Source organism: Ruditapes philippinarum, unplaced genomic scaffold (genome assembly GCF_026571515.1).
Source record: "Ruditapes philippinarum isolate M1 unplaced genomic scaffold, ASM2657151v2 ctg3577_1_1_1_1, whole genome shotgun sequence".
NCBI classification, from domain to species: domain Eukaryota; kingdom Metazoa; phylum Mollusca; class Bivalvia; order Venerida; family Veneridae; genus Ruditapes; species Ruditapes philippinarum.
Genome location: NW_026864304.1, coordinates 37,061 through 55,331, shown reverse-complemented (window position 1 = coordinate 55,331; position 18,271 = coordinate 37,061). Strand labels below are relative to the sequence as shown.

General features: G+C 33.3%; 2 protein-coding genes across 2 annotated transcripts; both read right to left on the bottom strand.

Moving 5' to 3' along the window:
- Window positions 1-3,653: 3,653 nt before the first annotated feature.
- LOC132725137 (uncharacterized) lies at window positions 3,654-4,397 on the bottom strand. Its single transcript, XM_060710220.1, has one exon. The coding sequence runs from the start codon at window positions 4,395-4,397 to the stop codon at window positions 3,654-3,656; it is 744 nt and encodes a 247-aa protein (XP_060566203.1).
- Window positions 4,398-5,243: 846 nt separating this feature from the next.
- LOC132725136 (uncharacterized) lies at window positions 5,244-10,284 on the bottom strand. Its single transcript, XM_060710219.1, has 6 exons — window positions 10,101-10,284; window positions 8,699-8,737; window positions 8,123-8,263; window positions 6,157-6,374; window positions 5,640-5,780; window positions 5,244-5,363 (listed from the first exon to the last, which is right to left on the bottom strand). The coding sequence occupies exons 1-6, from the start codon at window positions 10,159-10,161 to the stop codon at window positions 5,244-5,246; spliced, it is 720 nt and encodes a 239-aa protein (XP_060566202.1). The 5' UTR covers window positions 10,162-10,284.
- Between the last annotated feature and the right edge of the window lie 7,987 nt (window positions 10,285-18,271).

Below are 18,271 nucleotides of genomic sequence, written 5' to 3'. Positions count from 1 at the left end.
CAATGTTGACTTGCAAATAAAGTTTCAAATCCTCAACAAAGAGAGAAAATAAAATTGGAGAAATTTCCTCCCCTTGACGTAGGCCAATGGCATAATTTAAATAATCAGAATAACTAGAACATAACTTAACACATGATTTTACATTTTGGTACATATCTCTAATTATTCTTAACATTTTACCTTGGATACCTATTTTATACATTTTGAGCCATAATGCGTTTCTGTAAATACTATCAAAACATTTCATCAAATCAACAAAAACTACATATAAACGTTTATTTTGATTTAAATATTTTTGGATTAAAGACAAAAGAATAAATATAGCATCCATTATAGAACGCCCTTTTCGAAAACCGAATTGAGCATCAGATATAATATTATTATTTTCACAAAAAGTTTCAATTCTATTATTAAGCACAGTGGTAAATAATTTTGAAAGACAGCTAACTAATGTTATGCCTCTATAATTGTTAACATCATCAGTACTACCCTTCTTATGCAAAGGTATTATAATTCCCTCAGTCCATTTCTCTGGATAAAAACCCGAATTTAAAATAGCATTAAATATCTCACACAAATGCGCACCTATTATATCAAAACCTTCTATGAAATATTCATTCATTAAATAATCACTACCTAAAGATTTACCCCTTTTCAATAATTTAACAGCTTTTGAAATTTCCTCTAAAGTTATTGGTTTATCTAATTCTTCAAATGGAGTATTCAAGTCATTAAAAGAATGGCTTTCACAAAAATTTTCCGCATCAATATTTGTACAGTTAAATAAATCACTACTTATGCTCTCAAAATATTCCTTAAATACATGTACAGGGATACCGTTATGTTTTGAACTGGATTTACTCTTAAAATATTTCCAAAATTGTTTCGGATTACTATGCTTTAAATTTTCTAATTCAGACATTTTTTTATTGTAAAATATTTTTTTTCTTTCTGCGCACAATATCTTTATATTTCTTTTTACAATTACATAATATTATTCTATTTGAATCATTAGTACATGTATTAAAAACCCGCAATGCTTCCAAGTATGTATTTCTTGCATTAATGCATTCTCTGTCAAACCATTCAGAGTTATCTAATACTGATTTATCACTAAAATTGGAACATGTGTTAAATTTACAACATTTTCCAAATAAAGGGTCCGCTACGCTCCGAATATAGTCTGATTTTATTGACCTGTCAATTATGAATACATTATAGCACTCATTTAAATATTCGATCCCACTTCGGTTTTTTTCCGTTTACTTTACGAGAATTAATATGGAGTATATCACTTACGTTTGGAAAACTCTCACTAGATTAATGTAGGTTCTTGTAACGTCCGCAATAGCACAGTCGGTTAAGTGATTACCTAATGCATGAGGGGTCCGAGGTTCGATCCCCTTTTTTGACATTCTTTTAAGACTTATTCTTTCTTTATTTTTAAGTATATTTTAATGAAAATGGCCAAGCGCTTGCAATTTGTCTACACGGATATGAACCAACTAAGAAACACTCAATTGTCACATTTTATATTGTATAATTACATTTATTGATTTTAATCGGAATGAATTTTCAGTATTAATTCTTAAACATTGTTATATATAGTCTGATTTTATTGACCTGTCAATTATGAATACATTATAGGACTCATTTAAATATTCGATCCCACTTCGGTTTGGTCCGTGTTGTTTACGAGAATTAATGTGGAGTATATTAGTCATGTTTTGAAAGTCACGACAGCTTAAAGTGAAGGTTTTCGTTAATTCACAATAGGACAGTCGGTAAAGAGAATGCCTGATAATTGAGAGGTCTGTGGTTCGATCCTTACTGTTGGCCTTTATTTATTTTTGCAGTATATTTTAAAGGAACAGATTTGTTGTGTGTTTTACGGCATTGAAAAGGCATTTATTGATTTTAATCCGTTTTAATTTTAAATATGAATTCTTAAAGCATGTTATTTAAAATGAGTATAGACTTTACAAAATTAAGTAAAACATAAGAAACAAAACGAACAACATAAAATAATCATAAATAGCTTCAATAATATTGAACGTTTTAATAAGGAAAAAAAACATGGACCAACGCGGTCTCGAACTTAAAACACGTGTGGTACTTAAATTATAAACTCTTGCTTTACCCTATTGCGCTATAACGCTTGGTACACCTTGTTAAGAGATATAAATTAAATTGAATTCCATCGTGAAGCGTACATCACACGGAAATTACCGAAAATCTACCGAAGATTAATATAATGTGTGCATCGACCGTGTAATCAGTATGTAATTGACAGGTTAATAAAACCAAACAATACAAATGTATAGTATTTACAAAAAGGTGCAAAACATATTTAAAACGGAACACCCATAACTTAAAAAACATGTTGAAAATAGTTATGAATAAAAAAATGGACATACTCTGTCTCGATCCTACAACACGTTGAACAATCAGATAAAATATACCAGTGGTTTACCCTATTGCACTATAACGGTCAGTGTAACTAATTCATAAAAACAAGATGAATTTGATCACATCTTACTGCGCACATCTCACGGAATTTACCGAACATTTATCGAATATTAATATATTCTGTGCATTGACCGTATAATCAGTATGGAATTGACAGGTTAATAAAATCAAACAATAACAGAAGTGAAGTCATTTAATACACTATTTATAGAGTCTCTGTTTGAAAAATCAATATCATCAATAATAGTATTTAGCTCAGGCAATTTAGCTATCAGACCGCTACGAAAATTATTGGTGTGTATACTATCCCATTTAAAAATAATCTCTGAAAAACTATCAGGTTTATTTACATTATTATTACAAAATAAAGAAAAACGCAAAGGCGCATGATCACTCCATTCATTAATAGAATCTATAGTAAAATTGTCCACCAATGAAAAGTTACGTTCATTGGTCAGCAAATAATCAATAACCGATGCGCCTCTAGGAGAAACATAGGTGTATTTACAAGTGTCGCCTAATCTACCGTTAAGAATACGTAAACATGACGATTTACAAAGATCAAGAAGTTTAACACCGTGACTGTTATTTACATTATCAATTGAGGCCCGTAATAGGTTCATATCAGGTGTATAGTCAACATCATCTGTGTATAAATTTAAAAAATCATTAACAATAAAATCATTCTTTTTACCAACCCTACTGTTAAAATCTCCAGTGACAAATACATCACCTTTTTGTTCATATATAAATATATCATTTTCTAAAAGATCAAATAAGTCAGTATTAATAACGTTATATGCAGGAGAGTTTTCAACCCATATATAAGCACCACAAATATAAATATCATTTTGAGTCTTAAAAAAATTATGATCAAGTTTAAGCCATATTATAGTATCGTAATGATTTTTTACTATTTCAATCCCGTTTTTTAAACTATCTCTATAATATAAAGCTATACCACCACTAGATCGTTTGGCATTACGGTGTTTAAATTTTCTATAAAAATTATGTACAATATAATCATTTATTTCAATGTTACTGGTAGAACATGCCCAAGTTTCATATAAAAAACAAACATCACTATTGGAAATAATATTTACAAAAGCATCATTGTCTTTTTTGTCAGCAGATAGTCCATTTACATTCCAAGAAAAAATGTTAAGTTTACCCTCCGCGCAATCCTATTCTCTGACGGCCTTGCCATTCACATACAACGTATCGTAGGCGATCCATGCCCTATCCCCTTTGTTCCTATGCTCTTTCATCTTAGGTACCAAGCGTCTCCTCTTCTCTATCACCTCTTTCGGAAATTGTTCAAACATGTTAAACTGTGTTCCCTGTAGCTGCTTCCATTGCCTACGAACGAATTCCCTATCTTTAAATAAAACAAATTTAGCCACAATGTTCCTAGGTTTTCCTCTACTTCTCTCCCCTATCCTATGTACACGTTCGAATTTCATATCTGCCACTAAATCTTGCGCTACTTTAAGTTTATCTACTAAATGGCTTCTTAACAACCTTTCTGTCTTATGCTGGTTTTCATCATCTGCCTCAGTAATATTAGTAAATATCAAATTGTTTCTCATAGATTGACTAGTCAAATAGATTACCTCATTCTTCAAACTATCCCGCTCTTTCTCAAATTGGATCACTTTGCTCTCTAACTGTGCAACGCTAAAATCTGAGCATTCAACTTTCTCCTCCACACATGAGAGTCTGGCATCAAGCTTCTTATTTCTATCCTCCATTGCATTCCATAACTTTTTTAACTCCCGATCAAATCCATCAACTTTCTTTTCTAACACAGATAAAGAGTCAAGCCTCTTCTCCACGTCACCTATTCTCCCATTATTTTTCTCCAAATAAGCTAGTATATCAGCGTTAGTGGGGCCCTCTTTCGGTCGACCGGTGGCTTCGTTTGACATTTCCGATTCCGGACACGGTCTACCAAACACACTTCCTACATTGTCACTTGTGCAATATAAAACAGAATTTGTCTCATTTAAGATTTCGCTCAAGGAAATTTCCGACTCCTCTGACGGGCCTCTTGGTTTGAAAATCTTACTGTTTTTCTCTTTTTCACAAATATTTCCACTACTTTGTCTGAAGACAATCGGGAATCTTCGTGTTTACCTCGTATTGTCTTCTTGAGGCTAAAAATGCCAGATTGTACCGATGATCACACGAAGAAAAGACAAAGACTACACGATTTGACCAGATGGCTTCACGACGGCCTTACGAATGGCAAAATTGACATACGAATTCAACACGAAAATAAACCTTCGCAATGTCTTCGGGCAAGTTTTTGGCATGCCAAAGATTTTGGAACCGCTCTCGAAGTTGCTACCGGAGCTTGCAATATTCAGCCGGGGATCATACGATGGCAAAAGATGCCCTCACGAATGGCACGATGTTATTACGATCAGATCCGAATTTGAACATTTCCTTATTCGTGTGTCCATCTGATGGCAAATTCGGGACAGTGTGACGCCTGCATATATATCGTGTATATCTCGTTTTTATACATACGGTGTATCTATCGTGTATATATCGTGTATATTATCTTGTATTTATCGTGCATATCGTTATATATGTATATCGTGTACATATCGTACATATATCGTGTTCATGTCGTGTATTTATCGTGTATATATCTTGTTTTTATCGTGTATATTGTTATATATCATTTATATGTCGTGCACTTATCGTGCATATATCGTGTATATGTCGTGTATTTATCGTATATATCGTGTATATATCTTGCAAAAATGTCAATGCTTATTTAGGAAAAAAATACCTGTAAGTTCAACAGTAACATCTGGAATTCCATCGACATGAGCCGTCAGCGCGGTTCCGTTATATCGCATTATTACGTTAGTCCACGTCATTTCCTGTAAATAACAGCAAAATAACTTTTGCTATAAAAGTGCATCAACTGTTATTTTATAATTTTTTACAAAGAACCAACATGATAACATGATTTACATTTGTAATATGCTGTCTAAATATCAGCCAGTTCACTAGAACAACTTTGTATACATGTAAATTAAACGGAACAAAAACGTTCATATTAAATCACCAGTCGTTAAACGTCGGTTTTTTCAGTAAAGAATTATTTTAGTAATCAATAAAAAATAAAACATTAAATCATAAGATACAATACATACTTTATATGGTTGTCGAATTTCTACAAAGTTAGAAACATTGTCAGTTTTTGCTTCTATCTTGAAAATAATTTCTTTGCTTTGTTTGTCCAGTGCAATCTCCACAGAACCTGCTTGTCCTTCAATACAGTTTGATATCAAAACCTTCAATGTTAAAAGCGTAAAATAATAATAGTAATGAGAAATCAGTGATTATCTTAAAATATATTTAACAAATGAAACTGTCCGCAGACGAACATCAATTTTATTATTACATTCAAGTAGTATAATGAATATTCATTATTTGTAATGATAATGCAACACGAAAATAGAAAATCTATCCACAAATACACGATGCACGTTCATCTTCAAATATTATAAAGAGCCAATTTTGGATTATCATTATCTAACATTACTTAAAATGACGTATACAGTAATAATGTTTTACAAAGATGTTTTCCATAATTCAGCTTTATTTCATTTTTTTAAAATGAAACATGAAGCATTTTTTAAAATCTTTTACTAGAAAGTTATGACACACCTGCTCACCAGAAGTATTTCCGGTTGAATAGAATTGAACTCTTACTGTTGATTTCTGTCCAAAATCTTGAGTAGCATAATATGAAACATTGAGTGTTTTATTTCCGTCGAAATATCCAAGATTTAACAGCTCTCCAATTTTGTCAATTGTAATATTGTTTCCGCTTGAATCACGTATGCCTTGACCATCAAAGTTTATCCACAGCTCAGGCTTACACTCTGTTAATTTGATTAAGAATTATGATTTAATTATGCAATGAATCATTAATATTCCGTCAAGTATCACTTTCCGAAATTACCATTTATCTTAAAGGCATCGAATTAGTAAGATGCTATATTGATCTTTAAAACTTTATTTGACACGAAAAGTGACGAAATTTGCCGAATTTTCACGAGCTTGTAATAAGCATATTACTTTACACTATGATGCTTTTGAACTTTTTAAGGTTTTCATTTTTTTTTTATAAAATGCTTAAATAAAAATATATATTCCTTTATTCTTTGGCGTGTCATGTATATAAATACAAGTCAGTTACTACTGTAAAATTACAATAGGATCATCACTGGATTTAGCAAGATCTGATGAACATGATGGTTGAGAAATACAATTTAAAGGCACATTATGTCTCAGAAACGAATATTTTTTGGCCTTCTGTAGATAGGCAAAAATGAGTTTTATAACATTTTAGAATGGGTTAAGAAATTGTTAACTGTTTATCACCTGAGCAAAGTAGCGTACTATTTGTAACAAAAGTAGCAAAATGTTAACAAAGTAATATTTTGACTTCCATACAAAATACTTAATTGCAATAAGTGTACTAATTGCCAAAGGTATAGCAGAGGTTCAGGTAATAGGCCAATGAGTCACTTTAAAGGACACCGAAAAATAAAAAGCATATACTGGTGCGTCATATTTCCATGGTACCCATATTTCCATGGTACCCATATTTCCATGGTACCGATATTTCCAAGGTATTTGACAGAAACAGTCTCAAGTACCTCATAGACTTCATGCACCTGCCAGGTGTTTTACTTGCACTTTCTTATTGTATTTTTATTGAAAGTTAACATATACAACTGAGAAAATTTATTATTTTATTCAGATTAAGAGCAAAGTAAATAATTTCACCATTTTACCTGTAGTTTTTATACCCTTTAAGACAATTGTCTTTGTTTAACAACCATTCAGGTATTTGATAAATGCCATAGAGGAAACACCTATTTTAGATGGTGCTAAGAATAGATGAACTAAAAAATAAAGCTTACAATTGGTTTTGCCTTGGAAATATGAGAATACAACTTTACTCACGGACATTATTTGTCATGTTGTATACATAATTGCTTACATGCAAACATTAAAAGGAATAAACTATGATGTAATTAACATGTCTGTCCTACATTATTCAACATACGTTTGTATATTCCAAAATTTTATTCTTCTAACTTTCGATGTTTGTGTTTAACAGTTAAGTACCACGGAAATATGAGACACCAGTATTCCATAAAAATCATTATCACACACCCGTGCCGATTTTGCGACTCCGTAAATATGGTATTGCAGGCCGTGCATATATTTTGACGTGACGTCATTAGCGTTATATAAACATAGTGTAAAGACGCGCTAAATGTTAGCGTTTAACTATAGGCGCGTCAATGAAAAATGACTCTTATTTAACTTAAAACGGTCTTTATTTTGGGTATTTGATAAATAGAATATTAAATTCGTGTAAGTTCATTACTGAATTTATTGCACTCGTTGAATAAAATGATATTATGCTCGCCAGAGGCTCGCATAATATAATTTTATTCAACCCGTGCAATAAATTCAGTATTGAACATACACTCATTCAATATCTTCTATTTATTATTTCTGAGGCATAATGAACCTTTATACAAATATAAAAGATATGATTGTTTAAGTACATGAGTGAACTTATTAAGACAAATACTTAATTTATGATGCTAACCAATACATTTACATGCATGCACATTGTAAAACGACTCTGGCTGGCAATAACGAATTATCCACATATAACCCGCGGAACCGGTTGTTAATTCTTCATATTCCCCCTTATTCTCACGTGGCCAGAAAGTACAAAGTTGACCATCTAAAATAAACAAAACAAGTATAACTTAATGATAACAGTGTATTAGTTGACATTTTTTTTCAATTGAATGTTATTTTGTTTTATGTACATTATCATGATTAACAAACCCTCCGACAGCCCGTTCGTCCATCCATGATTTTAAAGTTACTCTCTGCTGAGAGGATGTCGAAGCATTGTCTAAAATAGCTTTTCATGTTAACAAGTTCCTGTTGATTTATTCATTACGCTTTATGGCGCTGTGTAATAGGACGTTACAGAAAAACATTATTTTAGAAAACAGTGGATATACAGTGTCACTTTGCGATTTTCCAGTCTTCAGACAGAGACTGGCAAACGGACGGTCAACGATTAACCAATGAATTTATCAGAAAAAAGGAGTTGAAATGATAAATATCTTTTTAGAAGGATTGACATTGGTCATTTGATTTAACTTACGCGTTTTGTTTGTCTGTACAGCTACATGTTCCCCATGACCTAAAAGAAAACGATACATTACAAAAATGAATGCTAAAATAGCATAGATATGGTAGTTTACTGTATAAAAGATACAAAAAGCCGACTCGGTTTTATACAAAAACTGTTTAATAGAGAATAACATGCTACTGTCTTTTGATATCAATTTTATCAGGCGAGGCTGATATGGGCTAGAAAGGGCGAGGCTTGCCGAGCCCTTTCGGCCCATATCAGCCGAGCCTGATAAAATTGATATCAAAAGACAGTAGATCTAGCATGTTTTTCTATTTATCATGTAACACATAATAACTGTCAAAATAACAAAATAATATACTTTAAAATAGCGAATTTCGTTAAAAAGGGGGATTTTTGTTCAAAGAAATAATTCTTGAAAACAAATTCCCTCCGCCCCTGAAACTTAGAATTTGTAATTGGCGGCCATTTTTTCTTTCGACTCGGATAAAAGATACAACAAAATGTAGGCCAAATACGATAACATTCTTACCTTTAATTTTAAAAACATCGATCCAAAAATCCGCTTAGAATCACATAAACTAAACTTTACTGCAATTTTTGTCTTGAATTGTCAAATTCAAAAGTTCACGATATTTCAATCAAAGAAAAGTCAAATCGGCAATCAAACACAAGCTACACAAACATGCGTCTTATTTTTTAAATTAAACAATTTGTTCACTTATTAAATAATAATCCGGCGAAATAAAGTAAACATTTACAAGTTCTCAAAGAAAATCGTCTAGCCTGTTTGTTCTGATTACATGTATAGTATGACGTGAACATCGATGATGTCATTTGCAATATAAATTATGACGTCACTTCATTTAGTTATTCGCTATCTAATTTATTCGTAATTGAAATCGAAATAATAAATAAATAAATTTCGCATATTGATTCAAGACTTGTAAGGGTATGAGATCACATTGTAAAATTCACATGCTGATGAAAATGAGAATATAAGCAATTGAAAAAAGTCCGTTAAAATGGGCGGAGCTAATTTTTGATATCAGGTTACTGACGTGATATCAAAAATAATTATCAGGCAAGTGTTATCGGGCAGTTACCATAGCAGTTGCATGATAAAATAAAATATGTTAATATACATGTATATTAAGTAATAACCTACTAGCAGCAATTGAGTCTATAAATGCACCAAGTGCAGAAAATAACCAGCGTGCACTTCTGTGCCATCTGCTCATAGTCAACATTGTTCGTTGTTCAGTCAGTATATATTTTGGTAATTTCTTTTAATATGATGAACGGACCTTTGAAGATTTAAAGATGATCAAGTCTATTTAAGATATTAAGCAGACAATGTGTTTAGATATTCCGTTTAAGTTAATTTGATCTGTTTGCTAAATAAACTTACAGTTTCCTTTCTGGAAAGGCAACGACAGCATAAAGGCAATGGCTATCGTCAACAGGTGCATCTGTACTTGCAGTATAAATAAGCGGTGATTTTAATAAATACAAAAAAAAATGTAATAATGTAAAGACATTACCATGTCGCGAAAATAAATGTCATTTTCTCATTTAATTGCATTAATTATCATTATATAAAGATTTTTAAAAAATAAGGCGTAAAATTAGGCGTTAAACTGATTATCCTCATTTTGATAGAGGAAATCATATTAAACTAACTCTGTATAAAAGATGAAATAAATAAATAAATTAATGTCTCTAAATTGCGGTTGTTTTAAGAAAAAAATGTTTGCAAACCAGTGGCGAAAGATTTATTATTTTAATCATATTAATATGTTTAAATGCTACAGTAATTTAAATGTAAATGCAAAAAAGTAAAGAAAATGTATAATACATTAAACAAATAACATACGAACTATGTTTTTGTCATTTTGCGACAATCTTAAATGTCAGTGGCGTATAATATTATAATTATAATAGTTTATGTTGAAAACATAATCATTAGAAAACAGTTTGTTTATCTTAAACAACTCAACTCAACTTATATTTGTTAAAGTCTTAACTTCGTATACATATTCACATATATATCAACATTTAAAACATTTTACATAAAACAAAGTCATTTCTTAAATAAAACTACAGGTGATTAAGTAAACATCATAAAATTCTAAAATAAAATCAGTAAGATATTAACTCATATTGGATTACTTTAGGTTCAATATAGAAATGATATTTGTTAAGCGGACATCTGCCAAAGAACGCATGTAGCATGTGCAACACAATAGCCATCCTATACCAGAGTCTGACCAGTCCTGACCCGCACGCACCACCAGCTTCTCATAGAAGTGTCGTGAGAGGCACGCGTGACGACCAGGCAAAGTCCGGCACAAGGGGATCCTAGTCTGGATTACCTGCCTGGGTTACCACGTTAGTCTGTTTTCCTGCCTATCATTCTGCATATCAGACCCGATAACGTAGCAACAAGCAATTGAAGAAAGTAGGCAGGGAATCAGACTACAGGTGACCTAGAACGTCACACTCCACAATCATCCAAAGGCCAATGATCGCCTGACACACATAATATACTATATATTTACTAAAATACGCATATCCTTAAATCAAAAATAGGGTTAAATATATTTTTTGTCAAAGTATTGATATGTTTATCAAAGTTCTGAAAAACACCGCATGATCATATAATCTTTTTTTACCTGATAATGGTTAATTATTCATATCAAAATCATTTGTTTGTTTGAAACAAAATGTATACTTGTATAATTGCTGTTTGATTGTTTCAATTCTTCTGTTAATTGCCATTTAAGTAACGTATATCAGAACGAAACTCGACATGAGAAAAGTCAATATCGAGCAAGGTTTGTACGCGCTAACCCTACTGTTTTGCAAAACATAGAAACACTGAACAACTGGCTTAAATGAGCAAAGTGAGACCAACTGAATGGTGCATTTATTTCAATATTTTAAGTGAATTTATTTTCTTTTAGGAAATAAATCGTTTAAATTTTGCGGTTATCAATGCATGAGGGTCTCAACACTTGTCTAAGTTTTATAAGAAGCCCGCAGGCAACATATTGAGCCCGCTGTCACATCTGACCGTGAGGTATGACCTTGAGCTTTGACCTAGTCAAACGTTTCTTGCGCATGAATTGCCATCTCATGATGCTGAACATCTGAGCCAGATTATTTAAAATTCCGTCTGCTAGTGATAGAGTAATGGTGCGGACAAGCTGCTTGATACCAGTTTTTGCATTTGACCTTTCAGTATGACCTTGACCTTTGACCTAGCCATACGGTTCTTGCATGCGAATACCATCTCATGATGTTGAACATTTACGCCAGGTTATTTGAAATTCCACCAGATAGTGATAGAGATATGGTGCAGACAAGCTGTATGATACCATTTTTTTGCATTTTACCCTAAAGTATGACCTTGACCTTTAACCTAACCACAAGGTTCTTGCGCGCAACATACCATCTTAAACACATGTTATTTGAAACTCCATCTGTTAGTGATAGAGTAATGGCTCGGACGGGCTGTTTGAGAACATTTTCGTGCATTTGCCTTTAAAAAATCATGACCTTGACCTTTGACCTAGACACATGGTTCTTTCGCATGACACGCCGTCTCATTTTTGTGAACATTTTTGTTAAGTAGTTTGAAATTCTGCCTACTTATGACAGAGTTACCACATGGACAAGCATTATCCGGACGGTAGTAAGACCTTGACCTTTGAAGCAGCCACATGTTTATTATGCACAGCGCGCCCCTTCATGATGTTGAACATTTGTGCCAGGTTATTTTTAATTCCACCTGCTAGTGATAGAGGTATAGTGCGCAAAAGCTGTTTGATACCATTATTTCGCATTTGACCTTACAGTATGACCTTGACCTTTGACCTATCCACATGGGTCTTGTGCGCGATATGCCATCTCATGATGTTGAACATTTGTGCCAGGCTATTTGAAAATCCACTAGCTAGTGATAGAGTGATTGTGTGGACAAGTTGTCTGAGACCATGTTTTGCACATGACCTTAAAATATTACCTTGACCTTTGACCTAGTCAAAATAGTCTTTCGCATGTCACGCTGTCTAATTATTGTGAACATCTGTGCTAAGTTATTTGAATTCTGCAAACGTATGATAGAGTTACGTCCCGGACAAGCGTAACCAGACGATGTATGTTGTTCATAGTTTGAACAAAAATTAGAAAGTAGTCCGCAGTAGACATTCAAATTGTTAACAGTGTTAAAATTGTAATAAGAAACTTGTAATTTTATTAATTTTATCGCTGCGTACAGTTCGAAAACCTCCAACAGCACACTAATCGTTTTGAGACATGCGTAAATGTAAAGATTCTGCCAATCTGCAAGGATGTAATCCGACATTGGTGGTATGACATTGACAAACGGGTACAGGTTTCCTATTTTCTCAATGGGTTTTGGTATTCCTGATCGAGTTGACCACAGTTTGCAGATTAATAAATGATGCACATGTTTAAAATCTTTATTTGGCACAAAATTGCCCTTTTTCGAAATTTATAATCTTATGATTACTCAGTCATTCGTGTTCGTACAATTTGCAGTTTCGAGATGGACTTGTATATTATAAGAATATTTTCTTTCTTCTGCGTTAATGGCAAAAAAAATATGATTTGATGCATCTGTAAGATAAAAAATTTAATCGTGTAATATTTGTTACGCAATCATTGTTGTGTATCATCATCTGTCGTGACTTTAAATTTCCAATTTTTGTTTGACCGATGTTATTTAGAAAGCCATTTATTTTTTGTGATAGATGTCTAACAAATTGTATTTTCGTACGTGGGTGAACTTTAATCATTATAGCTTTTGGCATCCGAAACATGTAACGCTCACTCTTTTTCTACGTTAGTCATCCGTAGCAACAATTTCGCGCTCAGTTGTCCCTCTCTTATTACTGTTATTAAATGGTTAGAGGGGACCAAGACCTAAAGACCGGCCGTCCCCCATGTCCTTAAATTGGCTGTGTCTTATGTGAACAGGGATGTTTTCAGCTTTTCGACCAAACGGCTATTACTGGATTGTCGAAAGATGCAGACATGTGTACGTATAGGTCCGTACAAAATAAATAAATAAAATAATTATAAAAATGATAATAATAATGTATAAAAGAATTATAAAAAAAATGAAAAACGAAAAAAAATGGGCATGTTAGTTCTCCTGTTCAAATCGTTTCCTGTCGCTTAGCTCAGTCCTTGTCTTGGATGGTTACATTCCATAAAGAAGCTGAGGTACTACTACCAATTCCTGCAGCTGTGTCCGCGTCTCTGTTTTGTGTGCTTGTTATCTTCGAGTAAATATGTACAAAAAGATGGAATCATATTACGTTGCATGAAGTTCATGTAATAATCTACAATATGCATTGATATGCCCTCAATACACGTTATCTGTATTTCGGTGCAATAAATGTTGTCCGTCAACATCATCTCATTGTATACTGAGATATCTGAAAGTTCATATTCAGTTCTTATTATCATAGCTGTTCAAGCATTTTTGCAGGAACCTGTCTTTCATATTTTATCATTACAGTTTTCATATAAAATTTTCATTGTCATTTAGTTTAACCAAATGCTAAATAAAGTCACGGCCTTACCCATACCATTAATGCAGGGCCCTTGCATAACAAAAGAATACGTTTGTTTCGGTAATGCAACTTTCGTTATTTCTTTTTCGTATAAAGAAATCGGTTTCTTACCCTAAAAATCGCTCCGTCCGTGCTTTGCCTTGTGCCCTGTCCTGTTTTTGTTTGTGATTCTGCTGGTCTCTTTCCGTTGGTCTTGTGTTGCTGGGTCGTTTGGGGATTGCGTTCGTTGAACGCCGTTTTTTTCCATGTTGATCTTGTTTTTCACATTTTCTTCACGTTTTTCACGTGCTAGTGCGAGTCATGATACTAGTATTTAGCTTCTCCGTTATTGTTTACCAGCGTTCGCAGTTTTTATGCTAGAACAAATAATTATAATAGGCATCGTAGCAAATTTTTCTATGATATTGGTAAACCTGTTATCAAATTCTCATGCACATTTGTCATGCACATCACAAGATTTTTAAAATGATAAGAAATATTTATTAGACAACCCCCTCCCTCCCAAGGAAAAAGATAAAACATATAATTTACTCACTGTCTTGTATGTAGATTCTTGTAATGTTTTCCAATGCACAAATTAAACAACAACTTTGATGATAAAGGTACTACAGACACGCGTCTAAGACATTGAAATAATTAACAAATGAACTTTAATTTATACAATTTTATAGTCGGGAGAATATTTGTACATAGTCATCATGACTAATTATTTTATAACAGGGAGTGCAAATTATGCACCATTATATGATAGAGGACTTTATGATAAATTGAAGATTCTTAAAAATTGCTTTACTGCAGAACATAATGACCTTCTATTTATCACGACTTTCTTTTTTATCTAAAATTGCAAAAAGAATAACGTATGATGCGGTTTTGTGTTATTATAATTTTAAGAAAAATTCTAGCGCGTGTTTGCCTTGATTTAAATAGTAGTCAACCTTTTTGCACGCTAACTAAGAGTTAATGTAAGGTGACATTGATGGAAATGATGACAACTAAACTAGAATTACAAAATAATTTGTTTCGTTAAAATTTCTGCGATATTTGATGTTTTCTTTTTTCTTCTCTTCGTTTACCATTAGATTTGAATTATTTGTAATTGTAACCGATATTGTATATGGGCAACAAATATTGGTTGTTTTGATGTAAATCGATCCAAAAGTATATGTAGTAGCGGGGTACAGGATAACAATCAAATACCACTGTTAACCACATATAATTACTTGATTTCCGTATTTACATGTTTCATTCGGGGCGTCGGTGGCCTGTTGGTTAAAGTTGTTGACTTCAAACCACTTGCCTCTCACCTCTGTGGGTTCAAATCCCGACAACGACTTTGGATTTTTTCTTGTAAGGAAGCTATCCAGCAAGCTAACGGAACGTCGGTGGTTCTACTCGGGTGCCTGTTTGTACCTAAAAAAATGCAAGGGAGGGAACCCTAGGTCTACTTTTGCAAATAAAACTGGACCTATACTGTGTCGGTGTGACTAAAACCCAATAAAACAAACATGTTTCATTCTTCAGTCTTGTCTAAGCCTTCAAAACAACATATAATATGAACAATTAAACCTTCTTCAATATTTTAAACCAGCTATTTAAATTGACAGGAACTCATTCAATGCACATCTTTAGACATATACATTAGATATAACGAAGGAACGTTATGTCGTTTCACGTGCATCACACAAAAATCTACCGTTTAGCTAGATGTGCCAAAAAGAAACTTACGCGAACAACAAAAATCACGATGCCTGTCCGTAATACGAATAACATTAGGGCCGCGTCACGACAAAACCAACATAATGGGTTTCAAACTTTGAGACCACCATGGATCCAGACCAGCCTGCACATTCGCGCAGTCTGATCAGGATCCATGCTGTCCGCTTACAAACCCTATTTCAAGTAGAGCATGGATCCTGATCAGACTGCGCGGAACCATGCTGGTCGCAAACGCAATACGTTGGTTTTGTCGTGATGCGGCTCATTTATATTGAAGTGATTTTAAATATTAAACTCCCACCAGACTTCGTTCATCTCTACAATGCAAGTTGCAAACAATCTTGTATTGGGGAGCGCAAGGTATCTTATTATTGATGTTCTGTGGCTATATTTTGTTTCTTGCACAGCAGCTCTGTTTGCCTTGTTGATCTTTGTTCTAATTTTCTATACCTCGTCATTTACGGTGATTGTTCGATATGTATATTGTGTATGTGTATTGTAACACAGCACGATAATGCCTTGAACGATTTCGTTGATGTTGATACGCCTGAATAGCTCTAATCAATACTTTTCAAACGGTATAAAACACGAGCCTTCAGCTAAGTAAAGTTTTATTTAATACAGCTAGTCGTGAACCATTGTAAAAATGGTTGGGAATGGGTTGGTTATATTGACGAAACTAGTGCTTATATAAAAAGTTGCACAAAAATGGGCCAATCTATTTTATTTAGTTGGGGTCGTTTATGAGTATGATAAAGTATCATGACTGTGAGACACCTGTAAAGTTGAGAAAGTCAAAGATGCAGTAAAATATGGCCTACCTTTGACCGTAGCAGGCAAAACAAATATCTAAGGATAATGAGGCAAAGTGATGGCAGGTACACGATTCTTGGCATTGCCAAAGCTTTTGGCATATCGCTGTGATGGTGAAACCGTACACAGTTCGGTGCCATACAGGTTGGTATATCTACTTTATGATTATGCTCCATCATATACATCTAAGCTTGTGAAGCAATGTATAGGTCGAAGAAGGTTATCGTCTTGCCTTACTCACATTATTCTCCAGATCTGGTCCCGTGCGGCTTTTTCCTCTTCCCCAAAATTTTGAAAGTTCTTATCTGGTCGTCAATACAAATCTCAACAGATCCTTGACTCAGCCATCAGTCAGTGTCCTAGAAGTCTACCTTGACGTATCTCATAAATGAATTCAGAATTTTAAATATGATTCGTGCCTTCCCATCGATTCGTGACCTAAAGAAATGTCTGGTAGAAACACTTTTGCAAGGACATACACCATTCGAAAACAAAACAGGTTTTAGCAGATTCTCGATTTGACAATTCTATCCAATCAAAATGCGTAATTGTACAGGTGTTAATGTGCTTACCCTACAGTCTATTTGATGACCTTTTTACTTTAAAATATTCAATATTGATGTTATAATTATCAAATACACTTACAATCAAGCAAAATAAATATTCATTATGCTGTAAAATTTTACTTAAGTCATTGAAACATATATTGATCAGATCGGACTGAAATAACCATGCCTACATTTAGTTGTGTGAACACGTATATTTTGATGACGGCACAGGGTGAATCTGATTTCACGAATTCATGGGTAAGCGTCCTGCTTAGCAAGACAGTCATGGTTGACATGTTCAGATGTTTTAATCTTTGAGTGGTTCTTTAAAGAAATAATTTAAAGTTTAAGAACTATTAGATATTGAATTTACTTAACAAATGCACTAATTGCATTGTATCTGTTGCGCATGAGCAACATTGCAAAATATACTGCAATCGACGAGAGACAAGCATAATACGGTATATAATTTCAAAACGCGGATAACGCTTTAAAGGGATGAAATGTTCATTAGACTATTTGAGTCGAATGCCTTTGAGATAACGAACAATACATAAGTTTAAGTTTGTAAGTGTATAAAGTATGGTTCAGATTGATTCATGATACAGAAGATTGGTTCGCGTGAAGTCTTAGTGACCAAGGAGATACAAGGTCTTGGATTCAATCCAAAAAAATGTAAACTTGTCATATTTCGTTTTCTTTCTGCTATAATATGTTTCTTTTTTCTTTCACTGTAGCTTTTTATCAATGGATGCTGCCAGGACATCTTGGTTTTCGCCAAGGCACTTAAATTTAAATCCACTGTCAATTGTTTATAATTCTTTCTGTGAAGCAATAGGCAAATGAAAGGAAATTAGAATTATTCTTTCACGCGTTACGAGTAGGACAGCGTGAAA